The sequence below is a fragment of the Peromyscus leucopus genome, chromosome X (genome assembly GCF_004664715.2).
Source record: "Peromyscus leucopus breed LL Stock chromosome X, UCI_PerLeu_2.1, whole genome shotgun sequence".
Classification (NCBI taxonomy): domain Eukaryota; kingdom Metazoa; phylum Chordata; class Mammalia; order Rodentia; family Cricetidae; genus Peromyscus; species Peromyscus leucopus.
Window position 1 is genome coordinate 2,843,148 of NC_051083.1, and position 15,807 is coordinate 2,858,954.

Below are 15,807 nucleotides of genomic sequence, written 5' to 3' on the forward strand. Positions count from 1 at the left end.
CTGTTGCTTGGGGCTGGGCTGTCGAGAGGACCAACTGCTTGATGTTTAAAGTAAATGGGATGTGGTGGAAACGCTGACTGATATGAGACACAGGTTTAAAATTAGAAAATAAAATACTATCACTGCGATGATTATAATTTTCACTGTCACCATGACTAGACTTGAGATCCCCCGGGAGACACACTTGTGCGTGTTTGCGAAGGCATTTCCAGAGAGGTTTCAGTGAGGAGAGAGGATGTGTCCCGGTGGTGAGTGGCACCACTGTAAAGAGGGAGAAAGGAAGAAACCAACAAAGCACCGGCATTTGTCTCCTCTACATCTGAACTGTGGTCCAAGGGACCAGTCACCTGGTCTATCACAGCTAGACCTGATCTCACCAGTGTGCCTTCCGAGCCATGACGGCTGTACACTGTGAGCCCAAACAGACCCTTTACACCTTCCATTGCTTTAGACGGACACTGTCTTGCAGCAATAAGAAAACCAGAAGAGTCACTAACCAAGAAGGAGGAGCTGCTATTTATGGGTGTCTTGCTGGGCAATGAGAAAGAAAGTGGTGCTGTGGGTACTAATGGAGGTCTGGGTAAACCCAGCAATGGACCAAGGGGGCAGACAGTAACACGGTTCGAGCCTGGCAAGGTTCCTCACTGCCACTCTCTAGGGACATGTGCCTCCTATGAATTTATGCTTTCTCCTGTCTCTGCAATTCCATGCCCCATCCTGTGGCAGATGGCTCCAGCTGAGGCTTAGCAGGTAGGTAGTCTCTTCCAACATCTCTGGGACAATGAGATGAGTTTCTCCATTCTGAGCATGATTATTCTAACCTTATGGCTCCCTCAGTTATCACAGACAGGATTCCTGGGCTCATTCCTGCCATACCTCGTAAACACCCCACACTCTATTTCAACCTTCCTACCCCAGAGACAGAAAGAGAGATAGAGAGCGAGCGAGCAAGATACAGTCAAAGAAAGGATACACACATGAACTCTCTCTCTCTTTGTGTGTATGAGAGAGGGGGAGGGGGTAGCTCAAAAAAGGTGTGGCTAGAAAAGTCTACCACTCCATATGAAGATGGTGCCACGAGTCTGGCCAAAGGACACGTGCGTGGAACGGGAAACTGACGTCAGACATAATCGTCAGATCCTACCTGGGCTGCCCTGGACTCAAGTCATGCGCCAGCAGCATGGCTGAGGGGTGCAAGGTACAGTCTGGAGCCATGGAATGAAGCCAAGGTTCATGCTGTAACCATATGACCTTGGCCTCTGCTATTGCTCTCCAACACTGTACACTGTGCACCTCTCCTTACGCCAGAAGGTGGCTGTAAGTGGCAAGCCAGTCTCGAAGACAGAAACTGTGAGACCTGGGGTGAGTGGGGGGGGGGGCTGCAGTGCAGCTCAAGGCAACCACTTTAGTAATTGGATCACAACAGTGGAGACATACCCTTAATAGAAAGCTGTTGTCATGTAATTTTAAAAATGGTCTTTCTTTTATTTTCTCGACTGATAAAATCCAAGAGCAATGGAACCAAACAGTTCCAGCAAAAGTAGAGAGGCACACGGGGAGGGTTGCTCAGTTAGGTCGAGACAGAGAAGAGTAATCCAACACTACCACTTCCGGGGAGAAAAAGCTGGTGCAAAGCACCCAGCCTCCTGACGAGGGTCGGGAGAAACCCCGTGGCAGGAAGGCCTTCAGCACAGCCAGGACAATAAACTCAGAGCTGAGGTGTGTGTCTTGTCAAAATGGTAAACATAGTAACACAATCCAAGAAGGCCCTTGTAGCTCTGCTCTTACGTTCCTGCCTGCTTCAGACTAAAAACCAGAAACTGTGCAAACAGTTTTGCTGTCTGTCCTCAGTGCAATCCAGACCCGTAAGGCGCGGCAGGGCGAAAGCGACTGCTCGCACATGCTGGAGCAGCCGGAGACAGAGACGGAAAGTACCGTCTTCTACCATTTGTGTTGGCCGCGCTCCCACGGGCATGTCCTTTAGGTTCATTCTATATGATTAGAACAAAAGGATTGCAGGCAGGGATTTCCTGCAGGAACCCAAGCAGCTACCCTCTTGTTCCCTTGCCAAACAAAACCAAAGCCAAAGGAAATGAAGAAGATGAAGCTAGAACTGGTATATCCTTTTTTTTTTTTTTTCTTGTTTAATTCTCTATTTTGTCTCCATTCTCTTTGCCCAGAGAAGCATCTTACATTCTTCTGCAGAGGCTCCTGGGTGTCCGGTTTTCTTTCTTAGTGTGAGGCCAGGAATGTCCCTGTTTCTATGATTGTACTTGAGCTGGCTTGTCTCCCTAGAGGATTGTGCTTGCTCTAAAAATTGAAATGATCTTTTAAAGTTTTCCCCTGAAAATCTCATGAAGCTGTGTGGGACAGCAGAGGATGCTTAGAGACTTCATTATTACCCAGAAAGACAAGTGTGAGTGTTTTTCTATTAGTGGGCCACAATGGACAAGCCAAGAGCACTGGCTGGTGTCACGTGATGACGGTCTCTGTGAGGACTCTTTGGTCACCAAAGAGCCTCCCTGTACTTCCACCTCCTCACCTGTTCAGGGAGACTGGAGCATTGTGCTGGGATTCCTTCCAGCTACAGTATCAAGTAGTGCATAGTCTATTGTCAGTAAACTTCATTTTTAGAAATCTAACAGCCAAGTTCCCTAAACAATACAACTTGCTTTTGGGCTTATGACAGAGACCTGACCAAATCAGGAATGTAATTAGATAAAACAAGCAACAGCCCACACTGGCACTTCCTTCTCTGATGATTAAAGTCACAGTTCCTTGGGGATATGCTGATTTTATGGCACTAAGATGCAATTCTGAAATATATAATAATATAGTATACATGTTCCAAGAATAGCTATGTAAATATGATACCAATGTAATTAAATATAAGTAGGGTCTGATAAATGAATTTAGTTTTTCTCAACAGTTATTATTATTATCATTTTACTTGAATGGCAAGGTTTTAGTGAACATTTTAAGGAATAACATTTTAAGACCTAAATATTCTAGGTTTTATTTCTCTCTCACAGTACATGCTGCCGATATCTCTAATGAGAGTGAAATCTTTGAAGCTGGTAGGTGATTAACATGCCTAGTTATGAACCTGAAAATCAAGCAGTGTCCCAGACTACTTTATCATATTGATCCTTGGATTGTAAGTCTTTCCAGGACTTTCAGAGAAGTTCAGCAAAACGTAACATAATAGAAACAGAGATTCAAGTGACCAGTAAACATTTAAGTAGAACTTAAATAATACCTCGAGTTTCTGGGCCCTCAATGTCCTTCCTGGATGAGGCCAATAATCAGGGCATCCTAACAGATGTTAGTCAAGTAATGGGCTATGCGCATCGAAGATACTCACGTGCCTGCTTTATATATAAAGTACCTGATTTCTTATGGAGGGATGCACATCTGCTACCATGCCTTGTAATTCTTAAAGAAGCCCAGAGACTTCCTAGGTTATTTCTGGTGTTTGCAATTCAGCAACCCCCTCACACCTGTCCATCTCTCCATCCATTCCTTTCATGTGTGTCTATTATTGGACCAGCACACAGCAGGGCCTGTGAACAGGCTTTGCTTTCTACTGTCTTTAACAGGCATTCTTCTATGGCCCCAGAGCATCCATGATTTTCTGTTAAAAACATGGTGTCCACGTGGACCATCCTGGCAGAAATTGAACACAAGTCAAGACATGTATGCTAGATTGATATGTCAATATAGCAAAAAGAATTTATAATTTCTGGCCCCCTAAATCAGCACTCAGTTGCTTTTTAATCTACTTATAGCCTCAGGGGAAGGAAACAAAACAGGAGTGAATGAGCTTGCAAACATGTTAACCAGGCCATCTTTTATCAGCCTCTGAAACCCCTTCATTAAGAGAAAAGAAAGCTTTAAGAAAACTGAGCCAAAAATAGAAGTTTTCTAGCATTGACAAGAGCAATTTTAAATGGTCACATCTACAAATACAATTCTCTTTTTAACTGTACTTGCTTTTAGAAACAAAAACAAGTTAAAAATTACATGGCTCTACTCATGCAGTCTGATGCCTATCTTACAGACAGACTTCATCAGAACTCAACAGTGTGGTCCATTATTTAAAAATGCAATCTGGCTTGACTCAATTACACCACTTCAGTCATTCTGGAATAATCTCAGCATTAAAAAAAAAAAAAAGAAGAAAAGAAAAAGAAAGTCAAAAGAGAAGATGCCCTCAGCAGACTCTGCTGTGGCTTCTGTGTGCTGTGAGGAGAGTTTGCTCTGCGGTTGCCAGTGTCTCAGAGTAAACACTCCTGCTGCACTTATTGGCAATTACTGCTGAAGGTCGCACACCAGCAGTGAGCCTAAATTCCAGGAAAAAAAGAAAGGTCTTATGTAACGGCTGCCTGAATGTTGGCAGGTGCCCAACTCAGCAGTTCACAGCAATGTAAAAAAGTAGGACGCCTCCACCAGGGTTGGACGTCATGAGCACGCCCCCTGAAGGTGAAATCTAACAATTCTTCAGCTTCTCTGCCCCCCCCCCCCAAGCCTTCACACATCCTGAATTTTACAAAGTTTCTCCTCTGTGGCATCACTGGCTTGTAGGAGGAGCTAGAGGTGAGAGAAGTTAAGGGCACAATAAAAATAAAACCAGGTTACAGCTACCCTGGGTGACACGAAATGTCTGTCTAGTATTTTTTTTTTTTTTTTCACTCTGCAGTACAGGAAAGCCAAGTTGCTAGCTGTCACCAGAGCTCCCAGTGACAGTAGTTCAGTGCAGATCACATCTCAAATGGAAACTAATGGGCATGTCCAACAAGCTACAGTGCACACCCAAGTCCTTTTCAAGGACAAACTGGGGAAACCTGGGTGGACTGCTCTGTTCCTCACGACTTCTGCCTAAACTTCTAGCACGTTCTCAATGGACACGGCACTTCTTAGTTTAGAAAAGTGGGTGCTGTCTTGCCTTGAGGCTACTCATCTGATGCTTGCCTGACCTCTGACGTGAACGCTTGAGCTTCTGGCTCAGGGAAAAGTCTCCAGATGACAGTTCCCATAATTCCATGTAATTCCCATCATGTTTTGTGACAGACTGGAGTAATTTTTTACAATAATTTGTATAGTCTGTATAGCAAATCTCCAGCAGGGAAGATACTGTGTCTATTTGGGGGCACACTGTATCCAGCCCTTGACACAGTGCCTGTAACTTTACAGGTTTACAGCTTTAGCATCAGCTGGTGCCCATTAATGGCCAGTGAGGGAGCTGTCTACATCTTGATTGGGGTGGGGGTGGGGGATGCATACTCCCAAGTGCACACATCTAACAATCCATCAAGTGTGACATAGTTCAGGTACTTTCCTTTCCCTATCCCCCCGCCCCCATCTGTTCTTCCTATCTCCAGTGAACAAGACCAAGTCAGGAGGAAAGGATGGAGACTGCCGCTTTACTTGCCAAGAAACATGAACACCAACCAATACCTTCCTGTTTCTGGTGTCAAATGAAATTTTGCTCTAGGAGGCAGCCAGGAAGGGCCCATGCAATGCACGCTCCTTATGAGGAGGAGTTCATGCCCCTGCCCTTCTTTTACCCTCCTCCCCAAAGTCCTGCAGATGCAGAAGGCCTTAGGCTTTTTCTTTTTCCCTAACTTGTTTGCAGCACCTCTGTGCCGACAGGCACACCTGGCCTTTATCATGAAAGGGTGGTAGCTCTTCACCAGCGAGGAGACAGAGAGACCAGGCCTGCCTAATACTTTCCCCAGCACATTCAGGACTCAGGGCTGAGCCAGCAGGAGCTCTCATTAAACTTCTGCGGAAGCTCAGGGACGGATGACAGCTTCCACAGGCACACACTGGTGAAAGGTTGGGGGTGGGGGGCGCCCACCACAGGCGCTGAGGTGCTTTTCAGAATGGGCTGATGATGAAGGCCAATCAGTCATCTCTGAGAAGAGGGCCGGAGCCAATAGCCTGAGGGACCCGGGACAGGGTGTTGGTGTCCCAGGGTTCTGACTGTTGCCAGGGGTAACTCCGCAGAGGGGAGCCACAGTTGCTTCCTCAGGGAATTTTCAAAGAATCTAAGTGCCTGCCAGAACATTCTTCCTTTATAAACAGACAGTATTCTATTTCCCAGAGTATAATTATAAACACACCTGCTCCAACTGTGGAATCTTTCCATAAGCAAGCAATAAACTCCTAGCCAGGAGAACCAAGTTGTATCTTGAGCAAGCAAACACATCAACTGATTACTATGGTGCCGACAGTGTATTAATAATGCTGCACAGACTCCAGTGAGGGAGGGTTTTCTTTCCCTGACTTAAGCTGTACCCAAGCAAATAGAAATTCAATTTCAATAGCCCAGGGGAGTAATTCAAAGGGAGGCCTTTAGAACTCTAAGTAGAAACAAGAGTATTGAAGGGGGCTAGCATACAAAATTCAGTCCAGGACATTCTAGTATAGAACAATTCAGAAGTAGGAAAGCTACATATGAAACAAGGAAAAAGGATTGCGCTACAAGCAGTTAATGACGCCACAGGTGTCTGCCTCTTTTCACCCCTCTGCATCCTACAAGCATGTCTGATTAAAGCACAGACACTTTGTGTCTGATTAAAATGAGGACGAGTGTGTTCATATAGAATATACCATACAAGCCTATATGGAGCTCAGGCAGCTACATGTAAGACCCAGCTGGCCATGCTCTAGTTGTGTGGTCTAAGAGCGGCCATTGACCTCTCAGAATGCCATTTCTGGGGCAGCCAGTCCAAATCCATAACCACTTGTGTTTCTTCCAGAGTTAAGTCTGTGGTGCATCTTAACTTTCCTTAGGTATAGCTAAGCCATTTATTAAGATTTTTCAACTAGAGTATATTAAGTTAATGTAAAGACAGTGGATAACATGTCTAATCTGGTAGCTTCATTCCATCCAAAATAAGATATTAATTAACTAGCCTAACAAAAAATTTAAATAAAAATTTATCCCATTCTATTCACCAGCCAATAAAACCACGTGTGTGTGTGTGTGTGTGTGTGTGTGTGTGTGTGTGTGTATGTATGTATATATTCCCCATAACAACTTTTTTTTATCTTGCTGGTACCCCCTACCAACTACATATCATGGCCTAAAAACACTAAGGCTGTTGAAAAATGCACAGAACCAACAAGATGAAGGCAGCCTCCAATCCACTCATGTATCAATCAGTTTCCAGGACAGTACTGGAAGTGCAACTTGACAGATCTGTGTAGGAACCACGGATTGACACCTTCCTCTCTGCACCTACGGTAGTCCTTGTGGAAGAAAAGGGTAGTCCTTGCGGAAGAAAAGTCATGGCTATGGGGTGTTCCTAAAACCAGGGGTGGATTCACAATGCCTAATGAAAATATTTCCGTGACACCCTGCCGCCCACCCCCTGCCAACCTTGTAACGCTTTTCAACACAGTCAGCAAGAGAGTAGTGGCTTTGGTGTTTTGTCGTTGTTGTGTTTTAACAACTGCCCAACCACGTCAACCTATTCTCTTTCTTTGTGTCAAATGCTTAACACAAAACAAAGTTCCTTCGTGTTAACATCAACGGTGAGCTTCAGGCATAATAAGTTAATGACCAGTATCAACCACAGATTCAGTTGAGATGAGGGGATAATCAAAACCTTGTCTCAGCTTAGAAACTCTTTATCTGGATGATGGTGGGATAGCCAAGGACAAATGACAAACGTTCCGGAGGGAAATACTAACACAGACAGGACCGACCCTGCTCACTCTCGGTGGGCACACTACACAAAGTCAGACGCGAAACGCAGAGACCAGCGGACACAGTACAGGGCTAACTGGAAGGGTATCATGGAGATGCCACTACGGGACATTAAAAACAAAACAAAAAACAACAACAAAATTAGGACCTCGGCATTTTCCAATTCATCAATGGAAATTTGCTGGAAAAGAAGAAAGGAGGGGAGAGAAAGAGATTTGTTAGGAAGGGAAACACAAGAATCTACAAGTTAGAAAGTTGCAAATGTATGCTTATGCTCAACCATGTCACCTTCATGTGCTGGTAGACAGTGGCTATTTGAAAGAAGTTAGGCAGGGGACCCAGCCACAGCTTGGAATGGCATCTGCTCTGGAACAGAATATGTAGTATGTGCCATGCTCTATTCACACACCAGGCAACAAACCTCATGAGTCCATCATCCAAGCTTCAAGACAGCCTTGTGCTTGCTTGTACACTTGAGTTCTTGAACTGAGTGGGACTGAGAGCCAACTCCCTGAGCTTTGTTTTGCAGAAGCAGACAGGGAGGGATAGGATAAAAGACTGAGAGTGTTATTAACTCATCTGACTAGTTTATTGGGGTCAGGAGCCCAAACTGCAGTTGGGCTCAGCCAGATCTGGGATTAACTTCAGGAGGCAGAGACCAACATATCTCAGAACCTGGGAGCGTGGATGAGCAATGGTCAACATTTGCCCCAGTTAGATTAGTAACATGGGTATACTGGCGTCAAGTCCAGGGGAATTAAAAAAAATCACAAGAGAATTATCTCAGTACATTGGTTTAAGGATGGCAGGCCAATTCACAGCAACTCTGTTACATTCCATTCTGAAAAGTTAAGTGTTTGACAGAAATACTGGTAGCCAGAAAGGCCAAAACTCTACTCATCTAGAACCAAGGAGCTTCCGTGGTTAGCAGAGAACTGACAATTGTAAGAAATAAAAACCCTGGCATTACCTGAGGTTGGCTCGCTCTAGAACTAAAGCAGGGATTATTCAGAAGGGGCAAGTGGAATGTTAAATAAATTTTGGGATATCCTCTTACATTAGTTCCTGGCCTCTGAATTTCTTTCAAAGCTCTCTGACTAATAATATGAAACAAGATCAGCATAATAAAAACCCACAATGAACCGAGAGAGGTCAATACTTAAGATAACTATGTTATTTTTTTCAAACAGGATCAAGGGGCTTGAAGATTTTCTGTGAGCTATAGAGAGATTCAGAACAATCTTTAAGATTCTTAGCCATGGGAATGTTACCTTTTTCTTAACCACGGGCAAAATGTATTCCAGACTCAAAGCAGACTTTAGTGGGCACTTCATTTGCATATTTATATTTACACAATCATGGTATCATTCTAAAGTCTGATCTCTTGGAAGATGCAGGATGCAGAGATACTGGCAGCTTCATACCAAGATGTACTTCAACACCATTTTGGTGATAATTTTTCAAATGGTCTTTATTTTTATACTTCACACCATGAATAAATACACTGTTGGTTCTTTGCATTCAGGGATGCAACTGGTGAAGATAATTCAATTCCTGAGTGCTTGCTATGCTGTGGAGACAGTTTGAGTATATTCTGGCAGTTCACACAGGGAAGCTGGACCTCACTGGTGACATGCTAACAGGTGATAAGACCTGGGGGAGGGCCTCAGTCACAGGGGCCTATCCTTGTATGGAACTAATACTTTGTTATCTGGGAAGGTTTATTTTTAATTTTTTTGCTTGGGTTTGGTTTGAGGGGGAACATGGTCTCATTCTGGAGCTCTCTATATAGCCCAAGTTGGCCTCAAACTCCTGGTAGCGTTCCTTTCTCAGATTCTTTGATGTTCAGTGGTCATCGTTACCAAGCTGAGCTCCACGTTAGTTATTAGGAGAGTTAGTTATAAGGGCCAGGCAGATTCCGGAATCGCTCTGTGGCTGTTTTAGAATGTGATTTCTCACTCCTTCATGAGGTACTTACTACTCAACATTAGTTTTGGAGCTGCCCAATCTTGTTTCAGGCTCCCAAACTGTGTAACTCATCTATGTATCTATGTATCTATGTATCTATGTATGTATGTATGTAGGTAGGTATGTATGTATGTATGTATCTATCTATCTATCTATCATCTATCTATCTATCTATCTATCATCTATCTATCTATCATCTATCTATCTATCTATCTATCTATCTATCTATCTATCTATCTATCTATCTATCTATCTATCTATGTTGATAGCAGGGACTGTGTCTGTTAGGCCAACACTTTACCATAGAGCTTCCTGTCTTCTTTATGACATAGCCCCTCTCAGGCATTTCACTATAACACAATTGTGATTCATTTAGTCCCTTTGACATTTCCTGGACTCACACATCTTGTGGACAGTGGGCTAAACACTCACTCCTCACTATTCTGATTCCTAATATAGGACCTATTCAAAACCATAGGTTTCTGATGGCCCCAGGACAACCAGAATTTATGAACTTACCTGCTGCCAAATGGAGACTTTTTTCAAGTGGGTAACAAATCAGAACTGAGCTGAAGCCTAGACATTCTGCAACCCTGACTGCTCCTGTCCTCTGTGTAGTAACCATCTAGCATAATGAAAACGTCAATGCTAAGACGATAGGCAAACTTCAAAGCACTCAAGTGTAGTTCCTCTGCTCACTTGCGATGTACTGGTGAAACTCTAGGTATCTGGAGTCAGACTGTGGGTTTATGTTTATGGAGCATTGCTCTTAGCTGTGTGATCCTAGGCAAAATAATTAACCTTTTTATGTGTCCACACTTGAGTCTAAAAATAATGACAATATTTATCTCTGAGGCTGACCTGAGGTAAGATAGGAGACTGGCACCTAAGAGGTCAGTAAATTTTATATCTGGTGATTAAAAAGTATGCCAGCTTTCAAGAGACATATTTTAATCTATTTGGTAATCTGAGTCATACTTCTCAATGGTCTCTTTTTCCCTTTATGAAAGTACATCCATATAAGCACACCAACACTTTTTGAGCAGAATAATAAGGAATTGTTTCAAATTTCTTTGTCATTTGTGACCTTGATAAAGTCCTGAAGTTGAATGAAAATGTGAAGATGAGCAAAGGCACACAAAGCCTCTCTCTCCATAGGGACTACCACTTAGCGAAAAAGACACAGAAATGGCCCCAACTGGAGGACACAGCATGTGAGAGGCAGGAAAGGACACATATTGGGATGTGGGAAATCGAGGTTTTAGCCTTGATCCCATTCAGACTCTCCATGTGATCTTGGGCAAATATTTCATCCCAGCCCAGGTGCTTATGCTCAAGGGTTAATGAGGCAAAGCCTGAGGCCTCTTCTAGCTCTGATTCTCTGGTTATGAAGACTCAAGAAAGGGCAGGAAAGAAGGACAGTACCAAATATCCTCAGGAAAGTGGTAGCCATGGGAACATTCCACACAAGGGGCAACCAGCAGGAAAACCGAGATGAAAGCATGGGAGTGTCCTCAGCACCAGGCCAAGGACAACCAACCTCGTTTATAAAAAGCCAAGCCAATTGGTTTCCTTGAGAAAAGGAGGTTAGTTCTTTGGCTGTGAGTTTTTTCTACCCTTGAAAATGTTGGCTTGCCTATGGGTCATGCTTCTTCAGTCCAGCAAGGACAGGCAGCAGCCATCAGAAATATCACCCAAGAACCTTGGTGAGACAAAGTCAGTACTGACAGCCAGACTGAGGGAAGTAGAAACCCTTCACACCTCCCACCCATTTCAAAGTGCCATACGTATAGATGGTTAAGCAGCGTTTTCAAATAGTCAAAACATCAGGGCGGGAGGTTTCAGGTCTGTATTGCAGGTTCCTAGAACAACTCCCTTGGTTTTGTGGTCTTCCCCATCCTAGCTTACAGTGTTTCCATTTTCCTGAAGTGGGGATGACAGTCCCAAGCAGTATGGAAAGAGACGTCAGCCTCTGGGCTTGGGTGTGGCTAATTTCTTCACCAGCTACCAAGGAAAGTGAATAGAGGGCCAAGAGACTCTTCTAAACGCTGGCCATTTACTCTTTCATAGCATCCTCCCACTCCCTGACATCTATTCGTCTTTCTTTCTCTTTTCACCCCACCCCTACGCTGCCCTTGACTTTTCTCTTCCCTCCCTTTCTTTCGATTAAAACCTGCCCATGTGTGTGTCTATATGGGCAAGTCATCATTTCTCACTGGACTAAGGCTCTTCACACCTACTATTTAGATTCATAAGCTTCTTCCTATCAGGTTTTGTCCACGAAATCCTTATTCCATGACCAAGTATGCACCTTTAAATGTACATATTGTAAACATTTAGAATGATTTTGATTGTTGGGTTGGTTTTGAGACAGGATTTCATGTATCCCAGGCTGGACCTGGGACTCTCTAAGTAGCCAAGGATGACTTTACATTTTGGATCAGCCTGCCTCCACCTCCCTAGTGCCAGGATTACAGGAATGCACCACCACATCTAGTCTCATACAGAGTACTGTGTCAAAACCAGGGTTTTGTGCATGTTAGGTTCGCTTTAGCCTTGGCTAGGGTGATATTTAAAAACCTAGAGATCTGGGGACAGTGGAGGGATAGATAAGGCAGTAACAACTGCACACTTTGCTGTTTTCTTTTTCTTATTCAGGAAGCTTCATCTGTTAAGTAAGCTAACATTAACGAGAGACTGAAATTGCTGAAATAGGCTGAAAAGCAAGATTTCAGCAGTCAGTTATATTTCTGATGATTTGGTGATCACCATCGATTATGACAAAGAAAGACATGGTTTAATTTATTCTGACAGGGGAAGACGTGGTTTAAGTACCAAGGCTCTTCCTCAGAGCTGACCAGTGAGTTACTGGGTCTTCTGATAGGCCAATGAGATCAGGAACTATTGATAAACGTGGCTACCAGACAATTAGTGATGTTATTAACTACCCAATGAAGGCTGCTGGCATTGAGACTTGTGCTTAAGGTTTCCTGCTGGAGATGAGAAGAATCACTAGGATTATTCTTGCCCCACTCTTCCCTTTGTGAGACACATGTCATATGCCTGCTCTCTCCATATACCAAGAACTGTCAGGCCATGGGGATTCTCTATTTCACAATCTCAATCAGAAGTGGTGACATGCTTGCTTGTCTTACTTCCAGTTAGAACTGGAGGGAGTTTCTTGAGGTGCTGGAGGGATTGTGCAACATTACATCAGAAAGAGGTAAGTCAACTCACAGGTATGCTTAGCTGGAACCCCAAATTCAGGAATCAGGACTGATATATAAGAGGATTATGCCTCACTGGGAAGTTCAATAGGAAAGGTCTCACAACTATTTCCTTGACATTAGGTTATACGGTGAGTAGTCTATGAGAGACAACTAATAATATTTGACTTGCAGGGAAACAGTCGTATGATTCAGCTACCTTTAGGGAAAGGAGAAACAGCTTAAAAAACTAAAGGGTTTCCAAGCACGCTCAAACCTTACATTTAATACTACAGCATGATTTAAACATGAAAATGAAATGCAGTACCTTTTCTCCATAGCCTCTATCTTTAGTCATCATTTCCCTGAGGGTCTGTAAGACTTTAATGCACAGTTTCTCTTCATTCTCCTCTAGCAGCTGCTTGGTATGCTTTATTAGCCTGGATAAAAGAAAATCACAGGTCACATCCAGAAAACATCCTCCAGCTAAAGACCTTTCACAAGAAACTTGGTCTAACTAGTCGGTTAAAGAACAAATCTTTATTAAAGGCTCCAACTTTAAATATACTTCAAGACATCCAGGAGCTTAAGGAACCAGTCAGCAGCTACGTCTCACATGCGACACCTGCTGGTTGGGAACAGATGGCCCGGCCGACAGGGCAGAAGCTGGCCACATACAATGGAGAGCTTATACCAAGAGGGGAAAGCAGACAGAGCCCTACTCATCAGTGTGGCTATTTATCCACTGAGGATTGCAGCTAATATATGCCAATAGCATATTTTTAAAAGCCTCTTGGGGTTGGTGGCTGGGCAAACACACACTTTCTGTATCCTCTCTGTCTTCAAAGGAGCTCCTAGGGCAGAGTCCACCTTCAAGCTAGACAAACAACTAATCTCACCAGTGAAAAATCAAATGGGGATTTCTTACCATAAAACTGCTGGTTTCTTTTTAGATTATGCCCCCATGGCATAAACTAAGAAGCTAAGAACATGTTAGAAAATGGTATCGAGGTCAAGGCAGATCCAAGACTTTTGAGGACCTGGAGGGTCATGACATTTTGTTTGTCTGTACCACACATGGTAGGTGTTTGCTCTCAACTTGTTGAATGGAGGAAAAAAATGAACAGGCATGCAATTCAATTTAGCGGGGGAGTGTCAGTAAATAGGATCTAATTGACGAGTTTACTTTGGGGTGGTCAGAACAGGAGTCTAGTATCTGACTTGAACCCACAATGTTAGAAACTGGCCAACGGCTCCTCCTCCGACCAGGGCCTTGGCCTGGCCATGGGCGTTTTCTGGATACTGACCACTCCAGGAGGGAGGCTGCTTACTTGCAAATGAAACCACCACTTTCACATTTCCTCCGGGCATCTGTGTTCTCAGGGAAAAGCAGTTCTGGTCTGTGCAGAACATCCACCAGCACAGACAACTCAGCCTGGACCAGGGGCCGGAGGCGGTCCTCCAGGGCAGACACGATGTCCTGCAATGAAAGTGTCGCTTGGTCAGCAGCTCAGGCAGAAGCTGGCTAACAAGGCTATCTCCGTCTAAGCATAGCGTACAGGCTAGGCTGTGTTAGCGTAGCTTTAGTACTATCTCCTGTGATTTTCGGTTATTAGATACTGTCCAGTGGTTACCGGAAGCGTTGCCTCCCAATCCAGAAAACAAAGGACAAACAAATCAACACTTTCTCTACCCCTTCATCTGAGACAGTTTTATGCTACTCAAGGGCCATTCCACATATGTGTAAGTACAATAACACAAAAACAGGTTTAACAATGTGAAAAGATGTCTACAGTATAAGTTTAAAATAGTCAGGGAACAGTCTGGATTCTATGACACTGTTTTCAAGAACAATATCCATATCTAAAAAATACATACCAAATCCCACTAATACATCACCACCAATTTTCTCTGCATGGTGGGATCAGAGGGGATTTGAATATTCTTCTGCATAGTTACTAGTGCTGTCTGGTTCTTTACAATGAGCATCATTTACACAATAAAGTCATATAAACATGAGAACACAAATGAATGAACATGCTGTATCAACATGCTAAATACATGTACCCTGATAGCATGATGGTCTTCAAATGCAAAACACACAGCTGTAGGAAAGGAAAACAGAGAGAAGTTGAAAGGGCCACCAACCCAACACAACAAACACCATTTAAAGGCAAATGATAGGAAACAGATGAGGAATCATCTTCAAAAGATGCTGCAGCCCGTGCCATGGCTTGTAGCCTGTCCCAAGGCCTGCTGACTCGGAGTTTAACTACAGCATGCTAAGACCAGGGAGGAACACAGCACAAGGGGATTCACATGGGAAGAGACACCTCACTGCAATTTTTTAAACTGTTGGGGACTTTAAAAAAGGAATCAAAAGATATTTTATCCAGAAACTAAAATTAAGCCACATAAAGATAGTCTTAGCTTATTATATTTAAGAGACTCTGTGTAATGGTAACAGCTCAATAATGTTTAGGACACATAGAAAGGAATACAAAATTAGATAATTTCTCCTGGTGGAGGAAGGGGTTCCCAACAAAATCCTAAGAAAGCAGGATGCAGATTCTCTAACTCATACGACTTTCATGGAAGTGAAGAAGAGGTCCTCACTAGCTTCCCTAAGAGTATGCCTTTGAGACAATTCTTCCTCTCCTCTCTCCCCTTTCTCCTCACTCCTTCACTGGTCCTTCTCTTTCCCCTTCTCTACACTCGCTACTGGTCCCAACTCCAACACAGCTGAAAGCATTTGCCTGGGATGGAAGGAATTCTTTAACACTGTATTAACCCACTGCAGGAAAGCTTGCATCTTTTGAGAAGTCTGGCTTTACACTGACATTTGTTTGCATCGTATTTTCAAATGTATGACATTCAGCAATCAGAGAGCAAGAAGGAGAGCAAGAAGGAGAGCAA

The 15,807-nt window shown here is 43.6% G+C and overlaps 1 protein-coding gene across 13 annotated transcripts in view; it reads right to left on the reverse strand.

Annotated features, from left to right (window-relative positions):
- Positions 1 to 15,807, reverse strand: part of Itpr1 (inositol 1,4,5-trisphosphate receptor type 1) — a 343,325-nt gene that overhangs the window by 117,977 nt on the left and 209,541 nt on the right. For 10 of the 13 annotated variants that reach the window (XM_028867566.2, XM_028867576.2, XM_028867574.2 and 7 more), the window contains 3 exons: positions 14,223 to 14,371; positions 13,220 to 13,331; positions 7,866 to 7,898 (listed from right to left, as the gene is read on the reverse strand). In XM_028867566.2, the coding sequence (XP_028723399.1) occupies positions 7,866 to 7,898; positions 13,220 to 13,331; positions 14,223 to 14,371 (294 nt within the window). The remainder of the gene's footprint in view (positions 1 to 7,865; positions 7,899 to 13,219; positions 13,332 to 14,222; positions 14,372 to 15,807) is intronic. The other 3 variants (XM_028867579.2, XM_028867578.2, XM_028867577.2) reach the window with 1 other exon arrangement.